Consider the following 20338-nt stretch of genomic DNA (forward strand, 5'->3'; position numbering starts at 1 on the left):
CAGCCGAGCACCATATCCACTGAGCCACCGCGGCGGCACGCGAGCTGGATTGGTTGCTAGAGCGCGCTTCATGTATTCCGCGAGAAACAAAATAATTTTGATTCGTGAAAAACTGGACATACTACAATGAATTTACTCATCTCGATAACGCTAACGTTCAATGATCAGACAACTGAACAGCGCTCTGATCCCTACTAGTCGGTACATCCGTAACAAAGTTGGAGTGTTATTATTTCCCTGTATCGCAGCTTGGCGCACAATGATTAGACTGTAGAAAGAACATGGGTGATGACGAATACAAAAAAAAAATGGCTGTGGTTTAGCTCTGGTTAACCCTAGTTGAGTTGCGAAAGCTTCGTTTCCTCGGCACGTCGTCTACGCAGCGTCTCATTCCGGTCGACGCTCTCGAGAACTCAAAGCGGTCTCTTCCGCAGTTGAAGAGTCACCGGGACATGGCACGACTTCTCCTAGCCGCATCTTCGTTACGACGCTTCTCGAGTCGTGCGGCGCGTTCTTCTGGCGCCTCTTGAGCGCGTTGTTCCTCGCTTCGTTCTGTCGTTATTGCGTCTCTTTCGCGCTCTCCATAACGACTGGAATCCACTGAGGCGAAGTGCATATATATATATATATATATATATATATATATATATATATATATATATATATATATATATATATATATATACACACCCCCGCGAGGCGACACCTTCTCTCCTTCTACCCCAGCGGAGCCTATCTGGTGGAGCGAGCGGCGACGGCAGCAGCGTCGACGGCGGCGCCATCTGTTGGAGCGCGGCTGCGGCGTTGCTAGGCAACGGCGGCTCAAGGTCGTTCGTGGGCGACGCATATGACATACGGCTGAAGTGCGCGACGAGCCGAAATGGCTCGCTGGCTGTAGTAAAGCTTTCGCTTTAAAACTGAAACATCACAAACTTGGTAAGAAGACTGGAACTTCAGAAAAGAGAGAGAGAGAGGGTTTACTGATATGAAAAGGCAGAGAGGTTGGCCTGAAAAGTAAATATCTGGTCTGCTACTCTGCTCTGGGGGACAGGAAGAGGAGATAAAAGAAGGTCACGATGGGGGACGATGATGATGGGAGGAGGCAGATGAAAAACTACTCTACTAAAAAAAAAGTTATGCTATAAAATGTGTACTACCACCGTCTCAGCGTTCTCGCCAGCACTGTCGCTGGGGTCGTTCCGGGTCACGGCACCGAACAGCAGCATCCTTTGATCTGCTCATGAGCGGCAATCGTGAAATTAATTAAGCGGGCGTAACATGTCATTACGCTATCGAACTACATACTTCCAACTTGTTTTAACTGCCAGCAGCGCAAGCAGCAAAACAGGAACAAATAAGCATCTAAACGGTCGCCACCTAGAGCCAACGCCCCCATACTATTCGCAGGCCAGTGCGGAAACGTCGCACACTGTGCCCTTTCTCAGTGAAGCGTCTCGGCCGCTATATGTGTCGCCTGACATGCCTCGCCGCGCAGCTATACCCAGCCGGAAGTCACGTATCACTCTCTCGCGGCTTCTCACGAGAGCAGGCCCGCGGAACTAACGCTACGACAGGTACGCCAAGCACGCGCTCTAGTAACTGGATTAACGCTGCGCCCGACCCAGACGCATCCAACAAGCACAAGCGCTAGGCTCCCGAGACGCCGCTTCGCAAGAGACTCGGTGTGCATCACTTGGAGAAAGAGCCCCGGTGGCCTTAATCGGCACTGGTGTGGCTAGAAAAAATGGCCATGCTCCAGAATTGCGCGGTATTGCGCAAGGTTCCGTGGCATCTGCTTCCCACGAATCCTCTTCCGTCCACACTGCAGGCTGGTAACGCAAAAGGGTAGAGCCATTGTTGTCCAAGTAAGCACAGCATAGGAAGCCGTTAAGAATATGATGACAGCGTGTAGCCAGAGTTCACAAATGCGTCTCTGACGGGACAGTGGGATGGGCTTTCAGGAAGAACAGCTCAGCAAACTCACTTGACTAGATTCTTCCTCGAAGGTCCTCACGAGCATGCACTCTTGGAGACGCTGAAGCCTCTTGTCAGCGAGCTTGGTCAGCTTCGCCATGGCGCGCTTCAGCTCGTTGTAGAGGAGACCACTCTTCTCCAGGGCATCTCTGAAAGGTGAAGATAAGAAAGGAGGAGGCATAAGCTGTGGCTGTTACAAAGCAAAACAATCCACGGAAGGCGGCGCATTATGTTGAGCGCTGTCAAGCGCGACCACAGTTTCGTCATGTCGCGATGAGCTGCGTTCTCTTCAACCTTTGCACAAGTTACACGCGGGTGAACATGCGGATCTGCGCAGTTAAAGAAACAGCTGTGGTTCCTTACATCAATTATGTATTATTTCGTCTTTACTCGATGTGCTTTACGCAGACGACTTTATTTTTCACATTTTCTGAGCGCGCGCCAGCCTCGCTCGCACGGCGCGATAGTAGGGAGATTTAGCATGGCGGCGACGTACTAGCGCAGACGTATAGCGGATTAGCCTACGCCGGCTGCGCACGCGCAGTGACCCCACCTGGCCCCGCCCTGCCACTGCGCGCGTGCAGGAGCAGTTCGGTAATCCGGTGTACTTTCACGCTAGTACGTCTACACTATATATATATATATATATATATATATATATATATATATATATATATATGTGTGTGTGTGTGTCTAGTGACGTCACGCGCACGACGGCCTCTGCGCCCTGTCAGAGTTCAGCTGATTCAGGTGTCTTTTTGTAGCGTGAGCTACACCGGCCGAGGTTGAGCAGTTTCGCGTGGCTCCTGGAGAGCCGTGCTGCGCATGCGCGAGGAGCAGTGACGTCACACGGCGCACAGCTGGCGCGCCGGAGCCGCCGCCGCGCGCGCCTCGCTGGTCTGCGCATTCCAGAGGAGTGACTTCAAAGCCGCGGCAGACGCGCCGGCGCGTGCCCAGCTGTGCGCCTCCGTTGCGCAGTAGCCAAGGCTGACGCTGCGCCGAAGCCGCTTGATAGCGCTTCTCATTTTGTGCGCATGCGCAGAGGTATCAGTGGTGGTATACATATAGCGGGGCGTTGGCCAGTGTGCTATAGCCATGGAGAAGGAGAGCGAAATTGCTGCTCAGCGGCAATTGATGCTCAGCGACTCAAAGTAGCTAACGCTACGTATATCCTGGCATAGCCGAGCTAAGCCACTGCTAATTTTTTTAGGGGTTGTCGGCGTGAGTATTTCTTGTAATACCGACGACATGGATAGTTCCACCCTTGCAAGAGGCAGCGGAAGCTACCAGTGTGATTTACAGGTCACTATAACCATCATTAGCCATTCCTTTTGCAGGAGTGAAACGTAAGCGGCAGGTGGTATGGCCTTACACTGGGCCTCCACCTTAGTTTATCGCGCCATCAACACACACAGCAGCTGTGGCGCCTGAACTTAAAATGTATGCAAAAATGGGGTCAATAAATAATGATGGGATTTCCACTTGCGCGCCAAGCGAGCGCTATCAACTACGCACTGAATACTCGCAGTCGAAAAGCAGGGCGACGAAGTGCATTACCGCAGCGTATAATACGCTGCACGCAGGGAGTTGTTACTGCTTTGTCCAGCTTGGATCCGCGGGTAACTTTTTCTAAAAACACTACCTGGCATATGTTTTTTTTTCTTTCCTTTTGCATCGACTCCCTTTGTGAATTACAGATGCCGTTAAACGAACACGCCTCAATGATTACTGCTGGCCCGCGAAATAAATGCGCTAATGCGCCTTTCGTTTAATTTCATATGTACTGGAGAAAAAGAGGGTCATCTTAGCGCTTTCGTGAATCTCCTCCATTCCGTCAATTTCAGTTCTTACGCGAGCTATTTTTTTTTTTAACGAAAGTATCGGCCCATCTGTACGAAGTGGCGGAAAGCAAGGAAGTCGGACACAGCGAGCGAAACTTCAAACCTATGCGCGGTCAACGGCCCGCCGGGACACGTCAACAGTGGCCGCTATAACTGCTCAGTACCGAGCCTGTGTAGGAATGCTGCTCGGCTCCCTTCTGGGACTGCCTATATAGGTTCGCGTACCGGTAGTCGAGGTTGTGCGGTGACCGGGCGCGGTAGGCCTGCAGCTCCTGCAGGATGGTGTCTCCCTCTTCCTGCAGGTGGCGCAGCTGCTCGTCCCGGAAGGTGTCCTGGATGTGCCGCTTTTGGGCGTCGATCAGCTGCAGCGCCAGCGCTGACGATGGTGGCACACGGCTCGTTCGCAGCTCTTGCATCACGGAGACTAGTTGCCGCCCGGACAGTCGACAGCCGGACACAAACGGCTCCAGGAACTGGGAGCCAGAACACGGCTCACCTTAACTACACTGCCACCTTTGCTTGAAAGAGGGCGGCCTTGGCGAGTGGCGCTCTATAGCAAGTCGAGTCAGGCAGGCTAGGTTCACATCATACTGATTGCAATAAGTGCATACGCAGCTGAGGGCCAAGGTACCTCGAAGTGAGCACGAGCGGTGATGATGCTTTACTTCGTAATATAAGAATTTCGTAATAAAGAGAACCTGCTAAAGATGATGTCGGGTACAAGACGTGTGGTGCGAATGTAAAAAGGGCATTTTTTTTTTCTTTGCATAAACAGCACTGTGCGCTACCAGCCAAGCCGTATTGCTAGACATCACATTAGTTTCGACCACCAGGGGGTATTTCAACGTGCACGGAAGTTTCAGCGCGGACGTTTTTGAATTTCCCGCCTTCACCGAAGTGTGGCCGACGGGGCCGGGGTTGAACCCTCACGAACTCCTGCACAGCATCCGAAGGCTACGGCCACTAAGAAACTGCTAGGGCCTATAGAAAGTATGCATAGCGGAGCAAAGCTCACAAGCATTCAATCTGATCGTAAGGGGCATATTCGACGAGCATTTTAAAGACACTACATTTTGTTCCCGGTAAAGACAAACGCAGGAAGGAGACACGGGACAAGAACGCAAATTAAAGCGGAGATGAAACGCGAAGAACAAATGGCGTATAATTTTCATGCCTCGGAGGAAATACCGCACCGACGCACACCATCTCAACGCAATTTCCACAAACCCTCTGATGGGATCTGAAGCCTTAAGACGTCTTATTACGTTCTGAACTTGTACGACGTGCAGGTCGTAACAGCGTAACGATTCTTGTTCTGGTCGTGTCGATCACAGACCCGACAACCGGCATGCCGCTGTAATTAATAGCCGGCATCTGAAAGTCTGCGTCATGGCTAATACGGATAGGTTACAACCAACCGAGTGACAAAAACTGTGCATATCAGCCACGCTTTCACCCAAATGACTGGTAACAACGCGACCTCAAGTAGGAGTGCATTCACCCGTGGGCCCACTCGTATATGAAGACAACCGAAAGAAAGCAGAAACATGCTGAAATCAACGTTTCGCTTGAAATAAACGCTCGAAAAGTTCTCCCACCAACTGTCTGGCGCTTATTTTATTGCAAGACCGAGGTATCATACCTTCCGGAAGCTCATCCACTCTTGGTGATCGTAAGTGTAGGTTCCTCCAAACTCTGGGAGCAGGTTGTCTTTGTCCACGAACTCCAGCAACTTCTCTTGAGAGGTCACGTGCACAACCTGAGAACAGGCCGGAGTATTACCAAAGCAGCTTCCTAGTGCTGAGATCAGTGATGAACTCTATACCGTGCTTAGGCTATTCGAACGAATGCGTCGACCCTCAGTGAGTAGAGAAATGCGCCGCACACACAATGGGCCCGAGAGGAGGCGCAATGAGAGTCACGTGAGAAGGTACTTCTCTGATAAGGAAAATGCTGGGCGCATCTTATCACACCAGACTGAGACCATGCGTGTCTACAGCAAAGATTGTGCGCCCCTCTACTTCGAAGCCTGGCGTTTAAGAGAATATATTTTCCCGAAATAAGTAAGGAAACCTTTCCACAGCCTTCAGCACCGCGGTGGTACCCATCGCATGCGGCTCTGTGAACCCGTTCGGACTGGCATCGGGCATTCTTATTTACCCAGATTCTAAGAAGAACAAAATCAAGCCGTCGCACACGGAAACCTGATTGATTGGTTTAAAACAACGGAAACCTATAAAAACATCAAAACCGCATGCTCAAAAGATGAGGCTCAGGGCCAGCAGCAGGTCGCTCTGCCGCCGAACACGTAACACCATGCTAAGCCAGCGCTGGCTAAAAAACGTTTACAGACAGCTGATATGAGCGACGAATTCCCCCTGGTCGAGTTATGCAATCAGTAACGCATCGACGCTCGTTTTTCTATTCCAAAGCAATAAGCCAGAAAAAAAGAACATGGATAAAAGCAAAATCAAGAATATACGCATGAAACAAAAAGCCTACAAGAGGCTTGAGAAAGGCAAAAATAACGCTAATCAGAAAATTATGCAACAAATAATACATAATGTAATATAAATATAATATAAATAAATAATATATTAATTTTCCACTACAAGTCCAAATCGAGCTAAATGTATGATAGTGGACATTGTTATAACGGCAGTTTTTATTAAACAGGTGTACTAGAGCAAACAAAACGCAGCGGCCATGAGGAACTCAAACGACAATGCTCACTTCACCACTTCCTCTCCGAACGCAGCAGGTCATGAACTCCTTAGTGTGTAAATGTTACGGATAAAAATGGTAACTACGCAGCTATCTTTCGTCTGTTCTTTTTATTCGTTTCCGGCAGATTGTGATCAACAAATATATCTCGACGTCCTTTAAAGACGAGTTGCATACTGAATATACAGAGAAGGCACCTTTCAGGGCGTGCTTCGCGCAAGCAGCAACAGTGACTGTACCTTGGTCCTCGTCTGAGGCAGGAGTCCCTTGACTTCCAGGGGACTGCGAGAGTTCGCTACAACTATGGTGTCGATCGCATTGCTAATGTTCGCCTGGAAAAGCGAGAGGAAAGCATAGTAAGGACGCGGTCGGCTCATGAAATCACAATAATCGCGTTCACTGGCACAAATCCATTCTGACCGCATGCGCGCAGAACGCAGAAAGAATACTAGCTTCGTTACCTTCCAAGTGACAGAGCCTAGGTTCGTATCGAAGCGAGGCGAACGTCATCTTATCCTTCTCTAAGCAGTCCCGCAGAAAATCTCGCTAAACAGGGAACATCGAAAGCAATTCCTTGTCGGCAGAGCATATATTCATCATCATCACCACCATCACCATTTTATTTTATAAAACCAATACATCAAAACTTGATTGGACCCATAGCCAGCTCGGCTAGTGAAAGGTCCAAATACATAATATTCACTAAAGAATGGCTGACATTCAAAATACAGGTACAAAAGGACGTGAGATGCTACAATAGCGGCATTGCAAATATGCTAAGCATATACATATTCTGAAAAACAACAAGAAATAGGTTTATGAATGTACACAGCCAAGCACAAACGCATTCAAGTCCCACAGTTCTGGGCAGACAAGAAAAATGTTTTTCAATAAGGCCGAAAAATTATGTTTGAGTTTGATGTCATCGGGAATCTCATTCCATATCTGGTCACCATTGTACTCTAATAGCCTTTGACCGTAAGTGTTATGACAAGGCGGTAGGTATTAAAGATTGGTTAATGAATTCTGACACTCCAAACCAACACTGCCAATAGAGGGTTCTAGACTGCTTTTGGCCACCGCGGGATCTTTAACGTGCACGAAAACTTCGGCTACGATTGAGAATCGAACCCGTGGGCTCGTGCTTAGCAGCCTAACGCCACAGCTATTAACCACGGCGGATACACAGCGGGCGCGTAAAAAAAAAAAAAGATTTAGCACGGTATCAGCCGGCCACTTCTTCGCTGACACTAACGAGGCGATAACTTGGTACATAATTTAAAATAACATGCGGATTCAACAAGCGAGATTGTAAAAACAATCAGTCCTTGAAATATCAAGAAACAAAAAGGAGCAGCTTCGAATTATGAACCCGAATGATTCATCGTTGTACACAGAATAATGCGCAGAAGGTATTGGAAAGGTTTACGCGAAGTTCTGTAATGAAATACTACCGCGGCCCTGAACATTACTACCGGTAGACCTAAAACTATGGCGTTACAAAGAAAGCCAAATAAACAATCCCTTTCAAAACACAATACAGCGACGTACGGCACAAGCAGAACATTTGTGCAAGGCTAAGTGGGCGATAATTAAAGGCCAGGTTTGCAAAGCCGTCCACACGTAAGCAAAGCTTTTCGAACATAGTCCTGTCGCCCTTGGTTTCCAAGTAACATAGCCCGCACGCCGGGATATTTTTCATCCTAGTCACAAAAGCAATCACAGCGCATGTCGCGTTTCTTCATCGAGGTCCGCGTGTCTGTCTTTAATAATAACACGATTGCAGACTCTTCTGTAAGCCCCCGCCGATAGCCACGTGAAAAGGGCAAGAAGTCATCAGTCTCCGAAGCGCTCCTATCGGCCCCGAAGAACAAAAGGCGAACACTTGAAGCAGCGCAGATTTCGCTGTACGGGAGAAGACTAACCTCGAGGAGACAAAGAGCTTCGTCCAGCATTCTCCACATTTGTTCACCGGCATCAGTGGCGTCGACGAGCAGAAGGAATCCACGAACACTGATTTCTTTCCTGGAAGAATCGTGATTGGGAGACGTCACGCCCGCACACTACGTCGTCCTTCAACCCTAACGACACGAGCTAACGGGCAACAAAAGCGGCGACTTCCTTAAGTCGTTATCGGAGCCCTTCTTTCAGCCCCTGAGAACAGGAACGGGCGTTCCGAATAAGCAGACAAAAAAAATAAAAGCGATTTCATCGTTTCCCGAGAGAAATTGCTCGCCTCTTAGATCAAAGCTTGTCCACTTATTGTTTACGTATTTTTGCGTGTTCAACTCGCAGTTCTTGGTAAACCTAAACCCTATAAGGCTCCGTTATAGAACTGCAAAGCGAATGTCCCCTGATTTCGAGATTTGCCGCCGTTATACCGGACGCTCACAAGCCAGCGAGTCAGAAAACAGAAAATGAATTAGTCGCGTTCCTTTTACACGTTCAAAATATACGAACGGTTACAGCTATCATGCCCACTCCCTGTTCGTAGTAGAAATAATAATAATAATAATAATAATAATAATAATAATAATAATAATAATAATAATAATAATAATAATAATAATAATAATAATAATAATAATAATAATAATAATAATAATAATAATAATAACACGTTAATAGACGGCGAAGACCACGGAGAATGGAACCGTTTAGCTGCCATAATAGTGCTGAGATCGCCGGCGGGCTCCTCACGAGGGAGTCCTCCCAACTAATATTTTCGTGGGGACAGACACACGAAATTGTTCGTGCGCCTTCGTATGTAAAGGTCGGTTCGTAACTGGGACGACGCTGGCCAATCACGACAGCCAACTAAACGACAAGGAAGGCGCCGAGCAATCACGAATCCACCTTATGCGCGGAGACGAGCGAAGATTTGTGCGACTACGATAGCAGTGGCGCCAAAGGACGGCGGTATTCTTGGAGGCAGCTTTGCCTTGAACGCCTCTGGGAGAAACTCTTCTTTTTCACGGACTGAAAAAGACAGAAGTGGACAGTGCAGGCGTGCGGGATAAGCGTACTTACTTTGGTATTGTGCAGAAGTACATCAACATTTGTGCCAACTGGGACGGAGTCAGTTCAGGGACGTCCTTGAATGCGGAACTGCTGACAATAGCTATGCCCCTTCCATTCACATCCCTGCAACCTGGAAAGAAAGAAAGCGAAAGAACGCTGATGAGTCAGCTCGTTGCTAACTCGCCACGACTGTCCAACTGTCCCACGACTGTCAGAACTGTCCAATATTCGAGCAAGTGCGCCGCGTTCGAAAGAGGCATGTACACGATATAATTGTTACGTGGAAAATATTGCGATTCTGACAGACTTTTCTGCGCTTATAACCTTTTTCAAAGAAAGCGGGGTTTACAAAGCGTACCGAGGTATCGTAAATAAGGCTTCACTTTTCTTCACCGCGAGGACAGGGGGCGTGTCAGAAAAAGAACAAATGTGGCGAGTAAACGTACGGCGTAAGGTTCCGTCCCAGTGGCGTAAATGAACAACACCTGCGGAGCTCTCGGTACTGTGAAATACAGCCGCAACGTTATCGAGAGAACGATTTAACTTGTTTAGTCGGCTGTTGCTGCTTTCAGCAAGGTCCGAAGAATATATAATACACTTTTCATCCACATTAATAACTTTTAAGGGTTTCTGTTATTCACGTTGTAATGTCCAAGTACAAAAAAAGTAAACAAAGAGTTATTGTCAAAAGTAATGCAACTCATTAATCAGTGTTTAGTGCGGAGTACGCTGTTCTCATGCGTGGAGCGGCATATAACAATGCTCTCATTGTTTTCGAGCGGCGCGACAAGCCCGATTGCACAGGGTTTTATGCCGGTGTATATGAGATAATTTCAAGTTGTCTACCATCCATATTCCATTTTTGGGGAAAGACTAAAGTTTCTCGGGAACGTATGTGCAGCTCGCTGCAAGGGGCTCCGCATAGTCCCCAGTAAAACCAGGCCGACATGCCGTCCGACAGCGCTGGTCGCGAAGGAAAGCGGCCTTCAGAGGAGAGTGCCCACGCTGGACGTCCAGCAGCCTCCGATTCATCGCAAGATCACGGCGGTGCGTACACTGTCGGGAACGTTTATGGCGACTCGGCGAAGTCGCGCACCGCCGATGCGAGGCGAGAGCGGCCATCGACTGCACTCGTGAAAGCAACAGGTTGCCCATAAGGAGCCAATTACCACAGGCACGCCACCGTCACAACCCCGTACTTTTGCTAAAGACCGCGCGCGGCCAGCGAGGCCCGTACTCTCATTTTTCAAACGCCCTTTTGAAACTCGTTCCCGCGCAAACACGGCCCCCGAGCAGCCCGGGAGAAGAACGGAGCCTCCCCGCACAGGCGTGCCTTCGGTGAGTGAAACACAGAGCAAGACGCGTGCCTTGTATCGCGTGGCCAGCTATACTCCGCGTATTTACCGTTGATTTAGAGCGCGGCTGGGCGCAGTTGAAAAGTTTGCGCAACTGCGTAAGGCATCGGGGGGGTGGGGGGGGGGGGGGTGCGCAGAACTGCGACCGGCGGCGGCCCCCGGCGAAGCGCTCTCCGAAGAAGCCGCACCTTGCAGAGGGGCCCCCCTCCGGCATGGGACTCCGAGCGGTAATCACAGAACCGGGACCGTCATTATTTATAACATCGACGAACAGACTCGGAACTCGGTAACGACTCCTGGAGGAGGGGGGACGCGTGTTGGGAATTTCTAATTTAAGGTCCTGCCGGGAACTGCCTCTTGCGCCGATGGTGACCCACCTTCGGCTCTCGGGGTTCAGGGTCACCGTTTTATGGGTCGACCAGTGGCGGCTTAATAAAAGAGCCGCTTGCGTTACGGCGGTGCGGGTAGTCATTGTTGGTGCCTCTGACCTATTTGCCGCGGGGAGAGTTTTGTGCGCGAATCCATGAGGGGCAAAAGAAAAAGAAATGCGCGTAAACTCGCCGTTACGCAAGCACTGCGCAGGCGGTCAAGTTTCCGCCCAAAGCGGCGCCTATTAATGAGATAATCGTTCATCAGCAGGCTAGTTAGTGGTCTGGCGAAGACAAGACAGGGGGCGGCCGTATACCGTGACTGAGAACACCAACGAAGCACGCAAACCGAACGCTTACGTCAGACTGTGTGGTCTTCATCGACTCGGGCTTTGTGTTGTACGCTTCACGACCGTAATATACGGTTGACAAGCAATGGCTGGAAAAAAAAATAATTTTGGCGCGAAACAACCGATGTCCAGTCGTGCAATGAATGAAACAAGGTGCGAGCGGCCTCCAGCAAATTCTGCAGTTATGAAACGTTATATATATATATATATATATATATATATATATATATATATATATATATATATATATATATATATATATATATATATATATATATATATATATATATAGTTTTATTTTAAAGTAGATACATCAAAATAGAGCTCTCACAACAGGCATCACAACGCGCCAAACATAATACTCAAAGTCGCGAGCACAGAGTATCGTGATTCATCCATAGGCTACTGCGCATCAGCCATTAATGGGGAAATTATAATGACGATAGACTGAAACAACATTTCCATATTCGGAAAGTAACACTGTCACTTGCAAAGGTTAAAACTAAGCGAACGATGCAATGCAAACTGTGCCGCTTGACAGTCTCACATGGAAGAACACCAGGAGTGTATCCCTCTACCACTGAATCACTGGAATATTTTTCATAGTACGGCTTTTCTCCGCTGCTCGACATACAACGAAAATGGCCGCCGCTGCCTACTATCTCAGCCAACGATCAGCATTGGCGTTACAACTTCTCTTCCTTAATGGCGACGTTATTATAAGAATTAATGTCAGTTGACGAAGTCAACTCCCGCATTGGTTCTATGCATCAACACTATAGGCAGAAAAATAATTTTCAAAACCCATTTAGCATCGGGTATAGAGGACAGCTAAGAGTCAGTGGAAGGCCGTCTCTAGTGAAAAAATTCACCGCATATGTTAAGGGCTCGTTGTGCTGGCAACAGCAGGCGCCGAATTGCTTCCGACACCGCCGGCTCGTGGAAAAGGAATGCTGTACTCTGAAAAATTTCCACGTGGCCAAATAGCGCGAAGCGCTGCAACGTCTCGAACTTCCGCTGCTACAACTCAACACCGACGGAAATCACAAGAAAAGTAATCGGCACCTCCAATAACAATTACCCATACCGATAAAGACGCAACGTAAAGCGGCTCAAGTAACTAACTCTCCGCGCGAAAATGAAACCTCCGCCCCCCCTTCACTCCATATAGCGGGTCACAAATCGAATAAGAATTTTGGCCTGTGCGGGAGGTTCAACGGCTGGGGGGGAAAACTTAAAAGAAAAGAGCTCGCAGATCGCAAGCCTCCGGTGATCCGTATTCTACACTCTCTGAATCGCGGGCGCGGAATAAAAGCGCTTCCACACGAGCGGCTTTCGCAAGCCACACCGACGACCTCTGTCGATTCAGGCAGACGAGAGCCTGAACCAGCGACGCGCTCGGCCAAACTAGGCGTCGGCCAAGCACGTCCGGCGAGTGGCGCCGTAATCGCGCTAAATCAACTCCATTCATAATTATCTCATGCAGGTCGCACGTGATGGCGCAATAAGCAGGGCCCCGCGTGCACAAAGCCAGTCGGACGCCGGCTCAATGCCGGCCCGGCCAGGGATCGCCGATTTTCGAACGGTGTTAAGTCGTGCACGATTCGACCCGGTCTAAATACAGCCGAGCTGCTGCCGCCTCGAAGGAAGCGCACTCGGCAGCGCTTTCGGCGTGCGCTCCTCCGGTCGGCATCCACGCCGGCACGGAGGAACAAATGAAGACGCCGCCGCCCCTGGACTCTCGGAGAGTCTAATCGCTCAGCCGCACGACGCTCGAGTCGCACGCGGCTGCTAAGCCATCTGTGCGGATGCACATTTCTAGTGGCGCCTCCTGTCGCTGCTGCGGTTAGACCTCACCCAGAAGCGAGGCGGGAATACGGATTAACCGCTGTACAAGGGGCGGAGACGCAGTAGCGGGGGCGGCAGTGGTGGACCTCGGTGAAGTTATGCTATAGAAAGACGGCTCCATTACCGAGAACTAGTTCATGACCTCGTAGCGAGCGTTGTCATGCTTCACTGAGAGAGCCGATTATTCGCCGGTGCTGGAACCTTCGGGCGCGTCCGCAGCACGCCGGAAAAGTGTTACACGCATTTCACTGCGTGCAGTGCTTTGATCCACTTCGTCCTTTCTTCGTCTTTCTTTTCTAGTCTTTTTTTTTTCTAGCGCCCGTTTTCGAAAGTGGCCACGTGCGTTCAAGCGAGGAATCGCGCAACGAACGCATTAATGACTACACTGTGTGCGAGGATCGAGAATACGAATATTAATTTCCGAGAAGAGGTTTTTTGACACATACCATGAAATAAATTTTGAGGATTTACTGTTAGGTGCGTTTCTAAACGAGGAATAGAAATCCCGAATAATTTACTTTTTTCGTCAGCGACTATTCCGCAACGACTTAGTAGTTGCAGTTATCAAGCACTCGCATCAAATCGTGGCCATCGTCGTTTCGTTTTTGCCATTGTGTTAGCACTCGCTTAGGCAAGAAAGAAGAAATGTGACGTAAGCCGCCATTCGTGCGCTCTCCTGGAAAGATATCCCGAACGCTGCTTGCAAACAGGATATCTTGCCAGAGCAGCCACTCGAATTGCGCCTATCAACGAGCGTTGTTACCGCTCCGCTGCAAGCGCAGCGTGGCGCGTAACTCGGGACACGTGACCCAGCCATTGTAAGCCACACGGCGTGACGGGGATGTGAGGGAACGCCGCCTCGTGTCCCGCTTCCGAGGGCGCACGCGCCGCCGGCGTGTTCTCAATACCAGCGCGCCGGGGAACAGGGCAGAGGCGGCTGGCGTGGAGTGCAGCGGCCTAAACATTCCCGTCGCATCGCAGAGGGGGTTAAGGCCCCGGCGGAAGAAGAGGCCCGAAGCAACGCGCACGGCAGAAGGAAGGAAAGCAATCAATGGCAAACTTTTTTCGCCACCTCGTCTTCATTATGCTCGAGTGACTCTCGTAAGCCCCGGCGGCATCAAGTCCGAACAATCGACGCCGAAAAGCGGGAAGGGCGAGAAAATTAGCGACACAATGAAGGAAGAGAGCTCCTCTCGACCGCTGCGGCGGTGCCGGTTCGCACAGCCGCCGCCAAGCTCGGTTCTCGGCCGAAGCTGTCTCTCTATCTCGTCGCGCCGCCAGCCATCCGTGTCGGTGCAATCGCGCGAGGGCGGAAGAGGCTGGGGGAGGCGTATCTCGCCGCTCTGCACCAATGCATCGATTGCACGGACGCAGCGCTCTCCGTCGGCGTTCTTAAATTCACCGCACACAGCCCGCTCATCGCACGGAGTCTGAGGGGGCAAAAACCCGCGGGAGCGCAGGGTCAGCGCGTCCAAAGGCCTCGTCCACGCAGTTGAGCGAACGATACGCTTTCCTAACGCCCCCCCCTACAGTGTGCCAACTTTTCCTCCTTTTTACGGGGCTAAGCGAAGCGACCGGAACGGATGCTGCCGGCAGCGCCTGCATCCAGGCGCAAGTCAACTTTCAGAAACTCGCTTACGAAGTTCAAACCCAGAAAACCTCCGACCTCGCACAGCACACCGATCCTGGCAAACAGGCAGTTTCTGTGCCACTTTCACGACAGGATTTTAGGCGCATTCGCCCTCAGATGCTGCGCACGCATATTCAGGCGCTTGCAGAGCCGCATGTATATATAGTTTGGAAATCCGGAGGACGTGCAGCGCGTTTTCCTCAGAAAGCTGTACCGCTGCTCTTTGTGGCTTAAGTCCCGCCTATATCTATCAACAGAAACTACAAGCTGTTGTTAAGAAGCCAACAGACTTGTGTAGCAAAGTTCTAAAAACATACAGTTCACAGCTGCCATCGGCGATAACAACTGTGCAAATACGTTGATTATTCCTGCGGTTGCTAGCTGCACTATCGGAACAGTCTAGAAGTGCAACTCGTGGCCGCAGCCCCACTGGACCTGGCGCTCAGTCCTATCTCCGATCGCTGCCGTAAAGCTTGCAGATGCTTACATAACTGCTGTAAATAGTTAGCGTACTGATGCGAGTGCCTCGGTAGTTTTCACGTCGCGGCGACTCCGCCATCCAGTGGACGCTATGCAAGGTCGAGAGAATTACTGATGTGGAATGTAAATGGCCAAGCGAGCTACGGAAACGCAATTGCATGGTCACAGAAACGATGAGGGACACCCGACTGGACAGTCGTCTTATGCGGCTACTCCTGCTGCACACATGCATCATCACAGCAAAGCGTGTAACCCAGCTCGCGTCTCGGTTTCTCGGTTCCGATACTGCGCGTCACTTTAACGGTGAAGAGACAAGTGCATGAGTTTCATTGCGGTCGTCGCGATGAAGTCTCCTGCCTCGATACAAGGGGTATGTTTCCTTCAGCAGAAGGTCATTACGTAACCTAACGGGATATAGTGCATGCAATAAAACTGCTTATGTGGAATTATTTTTTTTTTCTGGTAACCAGCCAGCAGACAAGATGTTTACACTTAACATAAGTCAAGAATTGGTTTGGTTTGGTTTATGGGGGTTTAACGTCCCAAAGCGACTCAGGCTATGAGAGACGCCGTAGTGAAGGGCTCCGGAAATTTCGACCACCTGGGGTTCTTTAACTGACATCGCACAGCACACGGGCCTCTAGAATTTCGCCTCCATCGAAATTCGACCGCCGCGGCCGGGATCGAACCCGCGTCTTTCGGGCCAGCAGCCGAGCGCCATAACCACTCAGCCACCGCGGCGGCTTACAAGCCAAGAATTCGTATTTGAAGAGAGGTAAGTGCAGTAGCCGGCGTCTCTTAGAGGACGTGGAAACTTCTATGAGAATAAAACATTCAGAGTGCACCTGTAAACGACATAAGAAGTACAATATAACGCGCCAGCGTATACAGTAGCTAGTCGGCACCGCGTGTCGGAAATAATCGGAGGCTGTGTAAAAAAAAAAAAAAATCGTACCATGGTAATTTGTGGTTTTAGTGATTGTTGATAGATTGGTGTGTGATAGGCAATGACAAGTTAATGAAATAGTGGTAATTAATTGATTAATTCAAGAAATTAAAAAAAAATTAGAAAAGGGGTTAAAAGGCGTCAAAATGCTCATAATTAAAAGCCAACGCTTGATTATGGTAATTAAGAAAATTTAGAGTGTGTAATTGATCAATTAAGTGAAACAACTGAAACAAATGAAAAATGCTTTCAAAGGTGTTTCCAACGGGCACGGCGTCGCGCCGAACAGGTGATCGATGGCGTTCCGTGGACTCCCTGGCAGCGCTGCAACACACTGTCGCGTTCCACTCTTAAAGGCGAAGCTCAGCGCCCTCCAATTTTTCTTTCCAATCAATCTGCTATAATATGCACGAATAACAAGCGCGAGACCTACCTTTTTGCACGAGTGAATTCCTGTACATATGCGTCCAAAATTCACAGCTCCGCTACGAAGAACGCCGAATGACGAGCGCCACCTGAGGTGCACCGAAATCCACGCACGAGGGCTTTCGCATTTCGCCTGTGTCGAAATTAGGCCGCGGCGCCTGGTTTTCAAACCCGCTACCTCCAGCACAGCTGAAAAGCGCCGCAGCTGCTAAGCCATATCGCGACCTACTTTGCACAAAGATGGGAACGACTGTCTACCTCGTTTCGCTGTGTGCGTTTGCAATGCGTGCAAACCATGCAAGACAGTTAATTTCACTGCTCCATCAGACTAGGTAACGCGGCAGACACTCACACGGCTTGCGGCACTTGTTTTCGATCTACGGAAGAAACGGATCGCTTCCTTGCGTCCGCAGTCCACCCACGTATACCGTTTTCTCGTGGTGTCCACACGTGACCAGTACTGTGGTATCGTGTTCGACCGCGGAAGTATGCTTTGCGTTAATGAGACCAATAGGAACTCTGCCCGGGGCAATAGCGAAAGACGAAGGGCAGGGGGAAAAAAAAAAAAGTCGCTCTGCGAGGACGACAGGAGTCGACAAACGCATCGCCTTTTTATACGGACGGCAATGACGTCGCAAAAACGCCGTGCCGGGACTGTAATCAGCGCAAAATGCGCGCTATACGCTTCGCGTAATAAGCCCAAATGACGTCGAAATTAATGTCCCCGAACGGACCAATTTATAGTGCACACATGCGGGCATCTACCGGATTACCCGGTACGCGCCTTGGGGACACGGTCCCGGGACAGATACCGAGCGAGCGAGCGGAAATCTGGGACAGGCCGCGTCAATATGATTTATCCGCTCCGCACAAGACTGTGCAGAGCAAACACGTCCGTGCTAAATGAAACTGAGGGGAAGGAGCCAGAAAGGAGGAAAAGGTGGGGAGGCACGAAAAGGCTTTTTTTTTCTCTCTCTCTCTCTTCTACTCCATCTCTGGGTCGTTTTGCGGGCCGACCACAGCGGCAACGGGTGACACCCCCTCCGCACCTTGGAGCCCACGAGAGGTGAGGCTGTGCACCACCAGACCAAAAAGAGGCCGTCGTCCACTCGCAAGTGGCAACTTAGTATGGCAGTTTAATTGGTCACCTCAGTGCCGGAAAGGGTTATCGCAGACTGAATTCGGCGTCCCACCGGGCCCCAGGCCCCGCGCATGCATGCAGCGACCGACCGGCGCGCGGGACACGGGAAACAGGACCCCCCCCACCCCCCCCCCAGCAGCCGGGTTCCGCCGGGAGACTGCGAAAGAGGCGGGAAAGACGCGAGCCGGACAGAATGGATGGCCGGTCCCCAGGCGATGCGCGCGCGCGCGCGCGACTTCCCGACTCGATAACGCTTGCGCAACGGCAACGATAAAACGCGAAGAGCGCAAACAAAGCGAACAAATAAATCTTGCCCGTCCGCGGCGAATGCCCCGCGATTGACGATCGGCAGGTGTGATACTCGGAGCGCGTCGGGACGGGTTGCGTCACCCGCGCGCAGCGGCGAGGCGCTAAGTGAAAAATCGAGTACGCCATTAGGCGCCATAATTCAGGATATTCGCATCTGTTCGCAGGAACGCGAAACACGCCCGTGTATACGTGCAGTAGCGCACTGGATTCTGGAGCAGGGCAAAAAGAAAGCCCGCCGGGTCCGCACTGGCGCGCTCGCGGCGGCCGATTTCAGGGTCGCCTGCTCCGCAGTCGCTGCTTGCCCGATCGCGGCCCAGGCGGCTGCGTTGGAACGCACCACGGTGGCTGATACGGAAGCAAAGCGCGGCTGCCTCCCGCTGAGCGCGCGACATTGCTCGCGACCCCGTCATTTCCTCGGCCGCGTCCGAGATTTCGAAATGACGAGAACGGCGACGGGTGAAGAGAACGATTACTAATGGTCGGTCAAAAATGAAATACGTGCGACTTGGGCGTTTTTTTTTTTTTTTCAGAGCAGGCGGAGCAAAAAAAAAATGAAAATGTTGCACTAAATGTCTTTATTCGCAGGAACTATAAAACACCAGCAGGAGTAGGACCTGGGACTTAGCTTGCAGGAGGGCTACTGTCACGCTTTTCCTCTTCCGACAAAAAAAAAGACGGTGTTTACGCACGCTGCAGGAGGTCAAAAGAGTCTAAAACGAAGGGCAGTACAGATCTGGTCGCTCCCATTATTCGTTTTTTTTTTTTGTCTTCAAGCCTCCCTTCTGTCTTATTTGCTGTTTTCAGACCCGGACTCCCGCGTATTCAAGTGTTTGCGCCAGCGCGCTGCTCGTACGGCCAAGAAGATCGACCCACCGCACCTCGACCAGCCGCGGTAGTTCTGGATTTAGCGTTCAGCCTGCTGAGCGTAAAAGTCGCGAGATCCAATCTCGATGGACACGAAATGCAAGAACCCCCCGTGTGCTGTGGGCTGCCAGTGCACGTTGAAGGACCCCAGGTTGTTGAAAATAATCCGGAGCCTCCCGCTACAACATCCCTCAAAACCTATATGCAGATTCGGCATCTTAAATACCATACATACATATTGTTTTACCCATATAATACCACTATAAGATCTGAGCTGCATCTCGCATGTGGCCATTCTCAATCCGCCCGCACAGGCGGATTGATGGACGACTCTCGGAGAGGTTTCAAACACACAACTGTGGCTTTCTAAAGCGTGTTGACGACGTTTGCGCTGATGCGCTATACTGTTTCTCGCACAGATCCGTTACTTTATTTTCGTTCGTGATTGCGCTGATTGTTTCCCAATTGTGGCTCAGTGCTATTGGAAGTATCCTGCCAAAATGAAGGGGGTCGGGCAGCTAAAACGCACGACACAAATCTCGCATAAAGCAGTCAGAAGGTGGGCATTGCTCGAGTAAAGCCCCTGCAGCACAAAGTCGACAAGCCTTATAGAAACAATGGTTTAAAGGATTATAGACACCAAATTTTTGCTTGGCTGTTTTCTTATTTAAAATGGTGCGTTAGACATCAATATACATGAATCACCCCGTGATATTCGCCTACGACAGCTAAATAATTTATAATTGAATTTCTTCTTGAGGCTGCTTCGGTTTCGGTTTCATCAACCGAACGATGGCTGTGACGTGTAGTCGGTCTTTAGGTCACGTGAGGTAGGAAAAAAACGGCACTATAACTGCAGATACGTCGTTTGTTGCCGTTCTGCAGCTCTTGAAGCAGGCTGTTTTAAGTATTAGAGTGAATAAAAACTAGGTATCAGCGTTTGCATTGCGGTTTTTTTTTTTTCGTGCTTCACTTGACCTAAAGTCTAACTACACGCCACAGTCATCGTTCGGTTGATGACACCGAAATAGCACGTGATAAGATATTAAATAATAAATTAT

The 20338-nt window shown here is 50.1% G+C and overlaps 1 protein-coding gene across 5 annotated transcripts in view; it reads right to left on the reverse strand.

Annotated features, from left to right (window-relative positions):
- Positions 1 to 20338, reverse strand: part of LOC144113549 (puratrophin-1-like) — a 302508-nt gene that overhangs the window by 115066 nt on the left and 167104 nt on the right. For all 5 annotated transcript variants that reach the window (XM_077646684.1, XM_077646680.1, XM_077646681.1 and 2 more), the window contains 6 exons: positions 9570 to 9690; positions 8465 to 8564; positions 6779 to 6871; positions 5458 to 5574; positions 4041 to 4288; positions 1985 to 2123 (listed from right to left, as the gene is read on the reverse strand). In XM_077646684.1, coding sequence (XP_077502810.1) covers positions 1985 to 2123; positions 4041 to 4288; positions 5458 to 5574; positions 6779 to 6871; positions 8465 to 8564; positions 9570 to 9690 — 818 coding nt within the window. The remainder of the gene's footprint in view (positions 1 to 1984; positions 2124 to 4040; positions 4289 to 5457; positions 5575 to 6778; positions 6872 to 8464; positions 8565 to 9569; positions 9691 to 20338) is intronic.

The sequence above is a fragment of the Amblyomma americanum genome, chromosome 1 (genome assembly GCF_052857255.1).
Source record: "Amblyomma americanum isolate KBUSLIRL-KWMA chromosome 1, ASM5285725v1, whole genome shotgun sequence".
Classification (NCBI taxonomy): Eukaryota; Metazoa; Arthropoda; class Arachnida; order Ixodida; family Ixodidae; genus Amblyomma; species Amblyomma americanum.